This window comes from Lathamus discolor, chromosome 1, assembly GCF_037157495.1.
Source record: "Lathamus discolor isolate bLatDis1 chromosome 1, bLatDis1.hap1, whole genome shotgun sequence".
NCBI classification, from domain to species: Eukaryota; Metazoa; Chordata; class Aves; order Psittaciformes; family Psittacidae; genus Lathamus; species Lathamus discolor.
Window position 1 is genome coordinate 116,741,138 of NC_088884.1, and position 16,642 is coordinate 116,757,779.

The 16,642-nt window shown below is 36.4% G+C and overlaps 1 protein-coding gene across 7 annotated transcripts in view; it reads right to left on the reverse strand.

Annotated features, from left to right (window-relative positions):
- CCSER1 (coiled-coil serine rich protein 1) overlaps positions 1-16,642 on the reverse strand; it is a 735,753-nt gene that overhangs the window by 241,273 nt on the left and 477,838 nt on the right. The window contains exons 11-12 of one of the 7 annotated variants that reach the window (XM_065691944.1): positions 11,242-11,348; positions 10,397-10,525 (exon numbers count right to left, since the gene is read on the reverse strand). The exons of 5 other annotated variants lie outside the window; for them this stretch is intronic. In XM_065691944.1, coding sequence (XP_065548016.1) covers positions 10,489-10,525; positions 11,242-11,348 — 144 coding nt within the window. In that variant the 3' untranslated portion in view covers positions 10,397-10,488. Of the gene's footprint in view, positions 1-10,396; positions 10,526-11,241; positions 11,349-16,642 lie in introns of those variants that run through there. One more of the 7 variants, XM_065691953.1, reaches the window with a different exon arrangement.

Below are 16,642 nucleotides of genomic sequence, written 5' to 3' on the forward strand. Positions count from 1 at the left end.
CAGACCAAATACAAGTAAAAAATACAGGATAAAAAAAAAATAATATAGCATTTTGGAAATTCTCACATAATAAAAACCAGAAGGAAATTCCTTCACATTCCTTCAGGTGAAGGACAGTTTTATGGTTCTTTACATTCTTCTGTCCTTGTCCTCTTGTAGCCAGTAATGGAGCATTACCTGGCAGAGGCTGGCACCACTTTGCTGCCTCTAACAGAGCAACACAGATTTGTATCTGACCTCTTGCTCTTCTGTCCTTTTCCTGTTGAGAGTTTTAATTATCACTCCCATGCTCACAATTCGGAAAATTCAACCCTTCCCCATCACCACTGCTTGTACATTATTTCTCCATGTTTACAGCTCAAGCGTAAATTTTATAAATATCCTGCCACCCAACGATCACATTAAATAATAACAATATTGCAGTATGTATAGTACGGCCAAAAGGAACACTGAATAAAGTCTTCCTCTGCTAGCACTATATGATTTGAAAAAAGCAAGTAAACAAAAAAATAACCTGGAGAAACTGAACTGAAAGAATAAATAGTTACTTAAACCACATTCATTCAGAATTTCCAATATAAAATAACTTATGTAAAAAAATGCTCAGCCTTCCTGCAAAACAAACTAATCATCTGATTATTCCTTACATTTCATGGTATACAATTCAAGTAATTAAGTCTACCTGCCTTAAAAAGAATGCATTTCATTTTTTTCTGTTCCAAAGTAACTGTAAAGTAAGCCTTCCCCTTAGCTACTGTTCTATTTGAACTTTATCTCTTCCTATTGCTTAAGCTAATAATTGTTTCTAACATATTAATAATGTGTATTAAAGACTTTCAGATGCTTAAATGATTTGATATTATACCTTAAAAGCATTTCTCCTAGACCAAACTCTATCTTTCCAGAGCTAATAACATAATCTTCAGATCTTTTGGGAGACAATGCACATTACATTCACAGGAAATGAAACTTTCCGACTTCATTTTCTGTGCACATATAAATAATCAGAGAACTATTTACATGCATGAAGAATACAAACAAACAAAAAAGATTTTACACTATTACACTGCAGGATGTGGTTTCTGTAGTGAAAAGTATTTAATAAATATATTTATAAGCTGAGCTTGTGTGATAAATTTTTTTGTAAGCTATTCTGTAGTTGCTAAAGAATTTATAAATCAAATGCAAGTATTAAAGAAGCACCACTCTTCCCCCTCCAAAAAAAAAAACCAATAAAGCTTTCAGTTCATTTCAAACCCTTCTCTAGTAGTTACCTTGTATTTTACTCTGCTTTTTAATTTGAAATCTATTAATGAAATGGGACAATACACAATGAAATAAAGACCTTTTTCCAGAAACATGCTGAAGGAATGCTACTTTCATGAGTTCTAAGGCTTGACACACCACTGCCAGCATATTTCACAGTACATTAATTGAACACATGTGGAAATGCAATTATAGTTTTTTAGTATTAAAGAAATCTCTGTTTGGATGCAAGATGCATTGTACTAAAAGACTGCACTAACTCTGTATCACAGAACACCTACTAGTCCACTTGAAGGTGATATCAAGAATTGCAACAAGCCCTACATCTACATTTGGTTTTGTGGCATATACTGTGCTGACAAATGTAGGAAAAGACATGACAAGGAAATTGTAGAAACATCAAGAGCACTGGGAAAGGACCCTGATTCAGGGATCAGGGTTCAATATAAGCTGAGCTCCAGCTCAAAGCCAAATGCATGCTTCAACACTTTACCCAGGAAACTAAAATAAATATCTTCTACTTTCATCATTATTGCTCAATAAACTTTTTTTATTACACATACCTGCCAACTAGTGGTGTGCAAAAAACATGGTTTCTCACTTGAAATAGTAGAGTTTAAATCTGTTTAATAGCCTTTAGACCTTTATGATAGATATTAATCCAGAAAGTACTTACAAAGTTTTATATTCTTACAAAGTCAGGTACAATTGAGGGAAAATGAAAAATTTTTATCAGTTACTATATTTGTTGCTGGTTGTTTTGCTTTTTTAAATTATTTGATTTTTTTAAAGTCACATATAGGATTTGCAGCACTGCAATCCCACTCATCATTTCAGCACTGTTTTACACTTATGGATTGTCAGGGCAGGAGGGCACAATGATTTTCACAATACATAGAATCATAGAATCATAGAATAGTTAGGGTTGGAAAGGACCTCAGGATCATCTAGTTCCAACCCCCCTGCCATAGGCAGGGACACCTCACACTAAACCATTCCACCCAAGGCTTCATCCAACCTGGCCTTGAACACCGCCAGGGATGGAGCACTCACAACCTCCCTGGGCAACCCATTCCAGTGTCTCACCACCCTAACAGGAAAGAATTTCCTCCTTATATCCAATCTAAACTTTCCCTGTTTAAGTTTTAACCCATTACCCTTTGTCCTGTCACTACAGTCCCTGACGAAGAGACCTTCCCCAGCATCCCTATAGGCATGTTTAAACAGCTACTACAGTTTCAATGTATTGAAGAAAACAAGGGCAGTATATGTAATTAATGAAATTTCTTCACTGGCAAACCCCAAATGATCTAGTATTAGCACAAATTTCTAAGCATGGTATGGTCAGAAACAGGTATTTCATATCCAGCTATGTTTCAGGGACAGAAGTTCACAGTATGCAAGTGGAAAGTAAAAAGCAGTAGTGCCTGAAGGAAAACTAAAAACCGGATATTTTCTCTTCTTTGGATGATGCATCTTGGTTAGCTGTCCAATAATGTAAATGGAATAGATGACGGTTCTCTCTTAAGAGCAGATTTTAAACATTTTTAAGTATTATGGCTACATTTCTAGCTCTGCTACAAATTTCCCTTCTCACCTTAGGATGGACAGTGTAGTGTGTCCAATCCAATTCATCAAAACTCCAAAGAGTATATGCAGTTCTGTCCAGCTTATGTTTCTACTAAATGAACACATCTTACAAATATATTAAATATATTACTGAATTACAGACTTTATCTCAGAGACCTCTCCTACCCCTCTGGGCTTATTAAGGGATTATCTTAATGACCAATGATATGTATACAACATTGACTCATGTAAGCTTTCTTAAAAGCCTAACTGGATAACCAATTTTTTTTTTTTTAAGGCAAACATTTAACGTATCTCTTCAAGATCGAGAGATACTGCTAACTGCTTCAAATTTACAAAGCTTCAGCTTTTTAAAAAAGCAGAGGAGCGAAAATACTTCAATAACAACTAAATAGATGATTTATACACAGATGCAGGATCAACTGCACCTTTTTCTTTTTTTAAATCAGACCCCTTTTATTCAGAGAAGAAAAAAAAACCCATACAAATTCTGGGAATTGTTATGCTGCACCAAGCCACAATACCTATAGAGAAAACAAGCATTTGAATGAGGTTCTTCCTCTTCCTGTGTTTTCTTAGGTAAATATACTTGGGTTATTGGTGTTAAGACAGCAAAAGCAGACAGAAAAATTTTACAGATGGCCAAGTAAGAGTCCACTTGCCTATTAAGTTCATTAATTAAATTTTATCTCTTTATTCAACAAAATACAATTAAAGCAGTTTAGGACATTAAACCTTTCAAGTTAATGACAACTACAAAGAGCCCCAAAAGTACTTAAATGTAATTTATAAAAATAAAAGGCTTCATAGACACAGTCAATGAACTTACGTGCTCTTCTTTCTCCAGTACTACTTTTGTCATTAATACAGAAGACAACACTGCTTTTATTCATGGTATATTTAAATGATATAAATTGGGATATACACTTTGAATACTCCTAAGGCAGTTTTCAGGGTCACCAGACCTTAGACTTTTTTGTTAAGGCTTCTGGCTTCAAAACCAGATTTTTCTAATTGCTTTCTTTTTTACCTAATGCTTGTAAAATGTTTACTTTTCACAAGTCATATAGAAAGATGTAAAAATCTCTGGAATTACTAAAATTCTTCATCTGACACATTTTATTACTTCTAATAAGAAATTTAATGTGACTGGTAAATCATGTCAGGAAGCTTAACAACAAAAGTAAACTAACTTGGCTTGAAAGTATCACTAGACAAATTGCAACCAGTAACAAAACACAAGTAAAATTGGATTAACAGAGTTCCAACTAGTGTAGATGAAAAGCCTACTCCACTAGTGGCTGGATGAGTGTTAAAATTTCAGACTTCTACAAGTAGTCATTAAATGAAGAAGCCATTAATTAAATCTGGAAATGATGCAATATGTGGGAAGATACTTAAGTTCTAGGGAGATGAAAAGTGGGCCTATGCTGATAAGAATTACCGAAATGAGAATGAAAAAATGTTACTTAGCACCTCTAAGGAAGATAAGCTAAACTTTACATGTGCAAAAGGCATTAGATTTATGTTTCTATATAAATGCAAAGTAACATTAACAATGCACGGGAAGATTTAAGACTGAAAACGGAACCAATAGCTAACCAACCCCCTCTCTAAATATTAAAATCTGCAAAATCCACAAAAACAATTCCAAAACCAGTCAAGTAGAGTGGTGCTCTACAGCAGAGACTGCTCCTTGGTTTGTAGCATGGAATATATTGAAAAGTCTCCCTACAAAATTCTGTAGCATTTCACAAGCTGCAGAAAGGGAAAAAGTTTGGAAAAACACTGGCTGCTCTAGCTAACCTCTAACTGATATGGACAGACTGATTTGTGGTTATCAGTCTCTGAGGTATCAAGACTCTCACAGTACAGCTGAAAAAAAAGAAGAACGCCAAAACCAAAATCAAACAAATACAGTGTAGACCAGCAGTTTAGCACTCAAATTCCTATTACAACCAGGAATTTGTATTAGTATCATCAGCTAATGAAGTTTCAAGAAAAACTCTGCTGCTGCTTATGCTTATTGAGTAGAATTCCAGCAGTATGGGACACGAACTGTTCCAATATGCAGACAGGCTCTCTGTGTATCTCCATACAATATACACACCTAAAGCAAACAAGCATAAATCAAGATTTTTGTCTTTTTACATGGTGAATCAGTTAAATGTTTTGTTTTGCTCCTTACAGAATACACGTTACTGGATCTAACTAAACAAATTACCATAGCACAGAAAATAAGGTAATTATAGAGGAGTTTCATTGTAGCTTTTTTTTTTTTCTAATGCAGAAGTAAAATAACCCCCCTGACATTTCTTTTTATTTTCTGTTAATATTGCTGCCTCTTTTATGGTGTAACACTGACTTTTCTAGGACACTACTATCCTGGGTTTCAGATATAGCAGACAGATCTTCACCAATCCCCCATAGTGCCTTAGCAAAAGCTGCATATTTTGTCCCATCTTACTTGCCATTCATGCCCACCCATGAGACACATTACTCAGACCCAAAGATTATAGCATTGCTATGCTGATGATAACTACGTTTATTTCTCTATTAAACATTAATGATGCAGTATCCTGCCATAAATTTAGTATGTATTTTTAGATCTACAAATGTAAAGATAGCTATGAAATAAACTTTTTTTTCTGCAAGGTAATTTTTATACTGTCAATATATAGTTAACTGCTACTATCTTACCTTGTCTTTTCCAAATACTTAACCACAAAAACACATTTCTGTCTGTATTTTCAGCTAGTCTTGGTAACACTAAGCTGAGAAAAGTAACCAAAAACACTTCATAGGAATTAATACTTCTGTAAAGATGACACAAAAATGAGTTATGTAACACTTACTGTTGAAGCATGCACTCATGCTGGCACATTTTCTCATCTCCTTTTTATAACAGAATTAGACACAAGATGGCAATGGTTAAAAAAAAAAAAAGCAACTAAACTTTTTTTTTTCATAAGACAATTTTTTTTCACAATTAATTTAAAACTGAAACCTGAGACTTGATCAGTCATCCAAACGACTAACCGGTATGGTACATATCAATTCTCTACTACTGAGCATTGCAAAAGAGATACAAAACACGTAAACCATCCCAAGCTGGTTTTGGGTATCACCATTTCTAGCACTGTCCATAGGGGACACTTAGTATGATAATTCCTGTTATCTATCATTCAGCACATCTCTCACAATTTAAACAATCTGCTGCCTCAGCAAAATGTCTTGCTTGAGCTATATCCTGAAAGCGAGCCTGCATTTATCACACTGAAAAAATAAAGGCAACAGCAGGCTATGAAGGCAAGTAAAGAAAGAGAAATATGAGGTTTCTGCCTTCCACAGCATTTTCTTTATTCCCAGCAATGCTGTTGCAGACGTCAGTTTTAGAGTCACCACTTGTTCTAATGAAACAAGACACTTCTTGGGGGACAGTACTTTAAGCAAAATTTCTCACTATACTGGCTGTTCCATTAAGATATATAATACAATAAATTATTCTTAAAATACACAGATAGAAATATTTTCCTATCTCATAATAAACCGTACTTTCCTTGGGATCAAGTCCTGGACCATTCCCTATATAATGTTTTCTCGAAAGGAAGCAGGCAATAAGGTGTAAGTGCAGGCTCTAGGTTTTACAGTACTTGAATTTTACCGCAGTAATTGTATCATGGACTAGTAAAGACAGGAGCACCCTGACCTGTGAATGTTTGGAGAATAAATCCTTCTATGCTTCAAAAGGAAAAAGAAACCCAAATACCACCATAGGATGGCTTTCAAAGTAATAGTCAGTGTCCTGAAACCTTTACAAAGTAACCTAAAAACACATCTATCTGCCATCAGAGAGTACTTAATTAACATGTTGTTTTATTTTGCTAATATGTTACAGAAATAAACTGCACGCCTTTACATGAAATCCAACAAAAGAGTGGAAGGCAGAAGCGCAAGCCAATTGACCAATCATCCACAACAAAAGACAGTTGAACTCACTGGTTAGAAGCAAATTTTGTCTGAGTTGTATTTCAGTTTTTCATTAAATATTTTAGTAGCTTAACCTTTCTAAGGTATAGCAGGTTATGGCAGCCCACAGGGAAAATGCGACACGTTACATACAAAGAATGATGAATTTGGAAACATCATAAGGCACACAGGGTAGGTTGCTATCCAGCTGGCCCATACTTTGTGATGCATTAATCAAAATAGCATAGACCGCAGTAGAAGTTAATCCTATCACAACATGCTATAGCAGAACAAGCTGCACTATGGTTCTATGCCATGCTCCCATACACCTTCACTAAAATAACACCACACACAAAAATGCAACTGTTCCAAACAACCTTATCTAAAATTCTCCACATGTGCTTTTAACTGTGATTCATGCTTAATCTGTTGTCACAGATGTCAATGGAGCTTTTTGAGGAATAATGCAAAAGTTATTTCTGCACATGTACTGCTCTTACTGGAGATAAATTTGCAGATTTCTTGGTTTACTATGAAACAGCTTACTCCGTAATGAAGAGTCAAAAAATTGAACATCCAAAACTACACAGTAATCTTAAATTCCACCTTTAGAAATCTACTCTAATTTTTCTGTAAGAATATGTGAATTCTGTCTCAGAAACCAGTAATAACTTGATCTAATCTCAGCACCATAGAATGTATTTTCAGATGAAAATCCTCCAGGTTTATTAGAAAAATAAGTATTTTACCTATGAGGCAGAAAATAAAAAACATATTGCAAAGATTTGAAAATGCAGTGCCATGAACCACCCCCCAAACCAAACAACAAAACAAACATCCACCAAAACCTTCTTAAAGAATGCAAATATCTGATAAACATTCCAGCTCAAACAGAAGGAACGAAAAGGATAATCTTGATCCTTCCATTCCTGCATTTTAAAAATACTGTCCTTTTCAGAACTCAAAAGCTCTCTCGGTTTTGTTCTGAGAAAAGTTCCAGTTTGTTCAAACATCCTGACACAGAAACAGTTATATTAATTCATTTATATAACAACATTACTTACGAAAATTCAATAATCCCCTCTTCTTACAGTATGGGTATGTTAAAGACAAATCTTAACAGAGAGTGGTGGTAGTGTCAGATACAGCTGAGTACCACTCACGGGACTGCAGACCAATTTCTGAGCACATATATTTCATGGTTTAATAGTAGCAGCATATAAAATTAACTGCAACGGTATTTAAACGATGCCAATTCATGATCCACTAAGAATCTCACTGTATGACTTCTCAAGCAAGGTAGAGACAGATAAGGGTTTTAAAATTACCCGTTTAAACTGTTAATAACAATCTGATTTAACTAATGGCTTTTCTATTATGAACATTAATTTTTACCCTGTAATGTTGATATAAAACCATCACACTTGTTACGTCTACTAAACAGGTATAAATCAATAATGCAGTATTGCAAATTGAAATATTTTATGAAAATATTAACAAAAAAAAGCTGGTACATTATCCTTATAAAGAAGAAAACTTGATACTCAGAGATAAGGAAACCAAGGTACAGAAAGGAAAAACGCCCTGGGTGAGATCATACAGAACACCAATGGAAGCATGAGGTCAGAAAACAGGCTTTTTGCTAAGTAATTCAAAAGTCTCACTGCTCAATCATGCTGTGGCTAAAAAAAAAAAAAAGGAAAAAAAAAGTAGGTACAGAAAGCTAAAGCAGAAATTCCATACCAATACTCAAAATACTAAGTGACGTTATGTAACATTACAACTACATATGCCGCATAAGATGGCAATGACACTGAAAAAGCAAAATTATCAACATTAAGGTACCATCAATTCATTGCTTCCTTCAGAGTTGTAAAATATATTACATCATTTTATCTTCAATAAGTACCTAAACAACATGAGAAGCTACTGCATTTTTCCAAAAGCTATGAGTTGATTTGAGTGGTAATTCTGTGCAAATGGTAAAATAAAAATTTCCATACACATTGTGCTTTGGTAATAGCACCTACAGCCTAAGCATGGACTGTTTCTGCTTCTGTATGTTAATTTAGACTTCTGTATCATTTTGAGATGAAGAGAAATGCTCTTGATAAGACTGAACTGCAATTTGTTTCCTTATGAAAGTTTTTCCTCCTGATACTTTACCTTTTTTTATTTATTCTTCTTGACTACAAATAATATTGTTCGGTTTTGGTGTTTTTTTTTTTTTTTTTTTAAGCACTACACTTTCCAGAGAACTTTTGATGTCTGCATTTCTCAGAATTATCATATCACCATCCCTTACATTCAACAGCTCCCCATAACAGAAAGGGAAGCATTCTTAATGCATTTTCATAGGTGATTACATCATCAAGAACATGGGCTGTCAGCTGCTAATGTGTCACTAGGTCCACCCCTGAAAGGTGCTCTCTAAGACCACGCTTGAAGCATCACCTCTCAAGGAAGGTCTGTTCTAGCATGAGACACATTCTCCAGGCACCCCAGGTGTACCAGCGTGTTTCTCCAAGACTCGCCAGACGTGAAAGTATTCTGCTTATGACCACCCACCCACCAGAAAAAAACATCTGACTACAATGAAAAGTTTCTGTCCCATGGTGCCATTTGGCAACACTGGCTGCCCATGAAACACCTGAGGGTCTTTCCACTGAAAGACCCACTCTGCAGACTGCTGGGAAGCTGAGTGTCAGCTTGCTTCATTCCTTTTTTTTTTTACTTTTAGAACTCAAGGTACAGTTTTAACTTTTGCCACAGCTAAACTGCTGCAGGGGCAAGCTGCACTGAAAGAGAAACCAGTGGGCTCTTCTGTCTCTCCACCCCTTGAATGCCAGTTCTAGAGATATGGATGCTGCAGATGGTGCAGGTGGACCCCCATCACCATGTCACACTCTGGGTCCATGATCACTACATTCAATGTTCCACAGAAAGCAGAAACCATTTCAGTTAGCATCTTCCTGCTGGAGCACTGTAAGTGTAGTGCAGAACTACACCATTATTAGTTATTGCTTCTCTTCTTTTCCTTCCTCTACCCTAAATGAAAAAGAATATTCAATTCATCCCATAAGATCTAGTAAGAGCTGAATGAATAGCTGAAGAGAAGAAAGAAATTAACATTTGGAGCTAATACACTGTGTAAACATCTTACTCCTGTACTTGCAGATTTCCAGGATACTAGATTAAGAATAGACAACAAAACCACTTCTGTTTGAGGAATATTTTTAAGGATTGGTGCTTCTGAAAACATTAAGATAAATTTGTCTGAATGAAATATTGATGAATATTTATCTCTTGCCAGCCAAACAGTAACAGCATTGAATTTTCTTCCCAAACATAAAAGTACATCTTTAAGGCTTCCCTTTCAATAGTTTCAGGGGTTTGTCACTATGGTACAAATGGCAACTGAACTATTTTTAACGACCCAATTGAAAACACTTACAAAATTAGTACTTTCACTTCCAGGAATGTCTATCCATTTACTACATTATGTGAAACTCTGAGATCGGTTACTCAAGGACTTAAAACAAGAATATATACCCACCCATGCACAAACTGGAGTATGCACATGCTCTTGCCATGGCCGAAACTCGAGCTATTTGTATCACATTTAAAATTTAAACTCATTTCCACTTGAATTCCCTTGAATTCTCATGCCAAGGTCATGACTCTTCTGACATTTAAAAACCTGTTGGATCGACACAGCTTCAAGTTAAGCTTGAGTTGAGCTCTTTACAGCTTCCAAATACTACTACTCCACAGCACATAAAGTCAGTCAATGCCCAGCCTCCAGTCCCATCCTGCAGCCGTACCCACTCTTATACAAGCAGCGGTGATTGTAGCATAGGTTACTGGCATGGTGAGCTCCGCAAGACATGTGTGTAACTGTTCACTGCGGGGAAAATGGAAGAGCCACACTATGTTGTCCCTGGGCCCTGTGTTTTCATGGAGACCTGAAGCGGTACACCAGCCAGCTGCAGCCTACAGCACTGGTATTGTGGGGCCTCCTGCTTCTCCTTTCTTAATGGTACTGGCATGTCTCTGACAACCCAGGGAGCCAGGTCAGGAGCTCGGCCAGCAATTACTAACCCAGTACCGAAGTTAATACCTTCCTGAACTGCTTACCAGGTTGCCAGGTGAGAGCTAATGTAAATTCTGTGGCAAACTGCCACTGACAGGCTTAGCTGGAGTGAATCACACCATCAGGGAGTTAGGCTTCTCTGTAATCACCTACTCTTCCCTATTTCATGATATCGCCCTTTACAGTGCCAGCCTTGGCATTCAAACAGCTCTTGAACTAAGACAGACAGCAGAAAATTGTTCACTTTTTGCAGAGTTAAAATAGGTTCATAATACGAGTGAGCAGTTCAGCACCACTGAAAGGGGCAACAGGAGAACACAAACCTGCTCTGTGGTAGATCTGAATCCCAGGGGTGACTCTTCCCAAGTAACCTCAGCTCTGGATCACTGAAGGCTGCTTTTACTAATGAATCTTCTTGCTTCACAGGTTCCTATTAATAAAGAATTACTGACATTTTTCTCCTTTCCACTTAGCTTTAATTAACCATCTAAACTTCACCACTGCTTCTATGCAGTACCCAAACTGCAAAACGACACACAAAAAGTATTTGTAGAATCTCTCAGCTTAGAAATCCAAGTTGAACAGTTTCTAACACAGTTTCTTTTCCTTAAGCTATCCAGATTCCATCAAATGCTCTGAACAAGAGATAAGTTTCTAGACTTTCACCCATCTCCATACAAACTAAAGTGGCTTATTACTAAAATTTGTCTGGTATATGCAAGCATGCTGATTTATCTGAACTTTCAGCAAGAGTGAAAGATAGCTAAGGTGGAAACCTGCTGTAGCAATCCAGGGTCTGGTGGTAATTCAGAATCCCTCCCTGCAGGTAACTGGTGTTGCTACGGCAATCACTCTGCTTTCTTAAGGCCTTGAAAAAGATTAAATGTTTAAATGTGACATTCGAGTAATTATGACAGCACAAGTGAATACCTCAAATGAGGACACACATGGAGACTCAAACTGCCTTAGCAGTGATTGCTTCCAGCTCTCTTAAATCCCTGGCAAACTTTATGGCATAAATTACTGTTGGACCACATCTTGCAGACAGTCCTTGAAGTTCAATAGCAATATTAAGAACAACAATGAATAAATTACATACTTTAAGAATAATGGAGCAACAGTGACTTACAGAACACTGTAACTTATCTCAACTGAATCCTAATGAAGAGAAGGTTGCTCTGTTTACCATACCATGTGCTTGGATTTTGAGGGCTTTTATAAATCTTTTTTTTTTTTTAGCCTTTAAACAGACATAAATACACAAATGGTAGGGTAATAACTGTCAGTACTAAAAAATCAAATTTGCTTTTGTGAATAAGGTCCACCTCTTCTAAGCTAGGACTCTGAGGAAATGATACATGTTATGTGAGGTTGGTAACTGTATAGAGAACTGCAGAAATTTCAGTGACAGAGCAGTACCACAACATGTGAATTTGGATTAACATGGTTTTTGTGTACCTGAAGAATTAAGATGAGGTGAAAAGCAAATGGCTTGATTTCAGAACTTATGAGGGAGGAAAGGGAAAAAGATGCAACTAATGATGAAAACTTGCAAGTAGAGAACTGTATTCAAGTTTTCTGAAAGAAATGCAAACAAAACCCAATCATTTGTTTAAATCACTAGAGAGAACCTTGTATGGCTTCTGGAAGCCATGTCAAGATCCTATGTGCTCTGGAATCTTCTATTTATTTAAATTAGAAAATCACAATAACATTGTAGAAAATACAACAACCATAATAGTTTTTAAAATATCTGAGACCAAATGTATTTGTAAGTCTTGCCCAAACATAACTATTGGTTTGGTTTTTAAATTTTGATAGCAGGTAAACAAAACAACAAATATTTCACTAAGCAGCACATAATCATCAATTACTGTTGATGCTATTATTTTATGAGATGGTTGAAATGCAAGTATTTTTTGACTACTGTTAGTAAATACTTATAAATAATAGTTTTTGATTCATGGTAAGAAACCAAAAAGAAGTTAAAATTATTTGAAAGCAGTGAATGGATTTAAATGCAATAATAATAACTGGGTTTCGGCTATGGGTTTTACTTGAATTTAGAAAGAGGTAGTTTGTAACAGACCAGTTATAATGACAAGATCTGCTAAAGTTTATTTTTAGTTTAACATGGTTGAAAATTAATACTTTGCTTAATCTACCACATTATAAAAATTACATATTTCATCACAATGTGCATATGTACTTTCAATCTGCTGCTGAAAACAAAACCAAAATTAAAACTTGCAAGACATTTTCATCTCTTTCAGAATTTTAGATTGCCCAGATTTCAAATTTTGCTTGTATATAAAAACAAAGTAAATAAAAAGAGCAAGGCCCTACACCTGGGTCGGAGCAATCCCAGGCACAGCTACAGGGTGGGCAAAGAAGAGATTCAGGGCTGCCCTGCAGGGAAGGACTTGGGGGTGCTGGTCGATGAGAAAATGAACATGAGCCGGCTTCAGTGTGCACTCGCAGCCCAGAAAGCCAACCGTATCCTGGGCTGCATCAAAAGGAGTGTGACCAGCAGGTCGAAGGAGGTGATCCTGCCCCTCTACTCTGCTCTCGTGAGACCTCACCTGGAGTATTGTGTGCACTTCTGGTGTCCTCAACATAAAAAGGACACGGAACTGCTGGAACAAGTCCAGAGGAGGGCCACGAGGATGATCAGGGGACTGAAGCACCTCCCGTATGAAGACAGGCTGAGGAAGTTGGGGCTGTTCAGCCTGGAGAAGAGAAGGCTGCGTGGAGACCTCACAACAGCCTTCCAGTACCTGAAGGGGGCCTATAGGGATGCTGGGGAGGGACTCTTCGTCAGGGACTGTAGTGACAGGACACGGGGTAACGGGTTAAAACTTAAACAGGGGAAGTTTAGATTGCAGATAAGGAGGAAATTCTTTCCTGTTAGGGTGGTGAGGCACTGGAACGGGTTGCCCAGGGAGGTTCTGAGTGCTCCATCCCTGGCGGTGTTCAAGGCCAGGTTGGATGAAGCCTTGTGTGGGATGGTTTAGTGTGAGGTGTTCCTGTCCATGGCAGCGGGGGTGGAACTAGATGATCTTGAGGTCCTTTCCAATCCTAACTATTCTATAATTCTATTACTGTTATCATGAGAAATTTCTTATATTGCATACTGACCTATGCATTATCTGTATACCATGATCATGTTTGCTACTTACACAAGGGTTTAGCTTCCCAAGAATAAAAAGTAAGCATTCACCAAAACAATAAAGGGGAAAAAAATAATTCCAGAATTTCTTTTCCCTTTATGTGCAGATATATTTAATTAAATAAATAGTAACTGTTAAAGAAAATACCAGTAACTAGTTCAATCAATCAAAAGAAACATCTAGATGCAAAATCAGGTTTAAGATACATATTTTGATCCTGTGCTAAACCCGGCATGTTATTTTCCTCTGTTCACAGAGCACTAAGTTGAGTAATGAGAACAAAACCTGTTTGCCAACGTAAATACAATGAAGCTGTCCTTAATTAGCACATGAAATGTAAATTCAGAAAATTGCTTATTATCTACAATGTTCAAAATTGTAACTTCTATTTATACAAATTTAGAGACTATATGAGGTGTAATTAGGTGTATATTTTAAGGATATGCATTAATCATAATTAGTCTTCGCAAATAGGATTAATTAGTGTTTGTAATAGCATATGCAAGTGAAGATTAACTTTGAATCACACTTGCTGAAGTAATAGACTAAATTAAGTCAGTATCACTTAATCTTTTTTTTTCTTTTTTTAAACAAAGGGATCTACATACTTCAGCGTCATTTCAGAAACTTTCATAGTAAAAGAAAGTACACAGAAGAATAAATCATGCCCATGCAAATGACACCGCAATGCATGTCATTTATGATGTACCAGAGTACCCCAATCGAGTGCTATTGATTTGCACAGATAAGAAGCCCAGAGTTCAGCATGCTAAAACAGGAGACCTCTGAGAAAAGGTGACTGAAAAGGTTCCTATCTGCAACTTTTAAAGGCGGAGCAGATTTCTGTTCTCTAATGTTCTAGCAATGGTAAAACCCCCTTCCAAGCAAATACAGCAGAAAATCCTTACTTCTTGGACATAAACATTTCATGCATTCATAGACAGTGACACAGCAATTAATATTCATTAGTACAAGATAAAGTTTTTGGCACATTTCATGTAGAAATGGCCCACACTGGGAAACCTCTACTTTATGCTAATTGAGAATGCAAGGGTAGAAAAAAGGAGATGCACTAATGAAAAATGCTCTATTAAAAAGAACAAACAGCACCAAAAATGCACACAAAAGTTTAAAATAATTTTTATTTCCTCTACAAAACCTACCAGCTTGTATAACAAGTTGTGCCTGGGTCATTTACATTACAAAGGTTTTGAAATTCCAACAGTTACCTTGATCCAAATCCACAAACCATATTTAGGTTTTTGGAGGATGTTGATTGCAGTTGGTACTTAAATACATCTGTATTTGAACTGATATGCTACAAAATCTAGCATATTAAGGTGTCTCTTAATAAACTCCTTGCGTCTGCAAAACCTTCAGTGGAAAGAAGGATCTGAGTACTGATTTGACCCTGTTCACCAACAAATATCAGTGCTGATTTGGTTTAGAAACCAGTTTGCTTTTGGAGATGGCGGCTCAAGTTTTGTTATGTTTAGGTTTTGTTAAAAGAAGGGCTTGGATATTAAATATTCATTTAATGCAACCTTAGAGCCCACTGGTGGAAGTGTATTACACTGCTCAAACTAATTGTTTTCCTGAAACAAAGAAAACTACAATAAGATGCTGGGTTAATATTTGTTGCAGGAAGTAACTGAGCCCTTTTGAAAAAAGAAGAAAGCACATCGGATATTTTGCATTAATATCAGATTAGCCTTAGAGATCCTTTGACATTGTATTATGTGATTTGGATTTTGGTTCCATTTACAGCTAGTGATGAAATTACAATCTTTGGGTAAGTGCATAATCATGCACAATCATAAATCGGTTTGCCAACTTTGCCTAATAAAGGCATCACAAATAATTTGGACAAAGAACTTCAATCAGTAGAACTGCAAAATCTAGAGTTGTAATGGCCAATTCCTACCTCAGCAAATGTAGCTTTCCTTGAAATTAAGAGGGTGCCAGCATACCTACCTAACATCAGCACACTGCTTCTTATAATCACGTATCATTCGATTACTTTGGAAAGTAAGAAAGTTATACAGGTATCAAAAATAGAACTAACTTGCAGAGCTTTTCCCCATAGAGTGAGGACCAAAGCAGCACTGATACAAAATATTTCCTCCAGAAACTTATACTATAAAAATATTATAAAGATGATAATTTAAGTGCAATCTGTCATGTGGATTGCCTAGTTGCTAAATATAGCCAAAACTGTTGCCACAGACACTGACTATGTAGTCAGATGTTGGCTTGTAAAGACAGAGCAGATGAAAACGATAGTAAAGTGTAGGAGAAAGTCAAGATATTTAAGTATCATTATTATTTCTGAATTGCCTATGCAAAAATTGAAGCTTACTTGTATCAGTAACAATAATGTGCTCCTTCAGTATGCATTCAGGAAATCTGCAGCTGATGTGGTAAGTCAACAATAACCAAGATCAAAGATTTCAAGAAAGAATGAAAAATGCTGATAGAGAAGACGACTGTTCACAAACAAGCATAGAAGTGGTATGGAAAGCAAAGTAATGACAAGGAAGAAGTCTGGGAACTA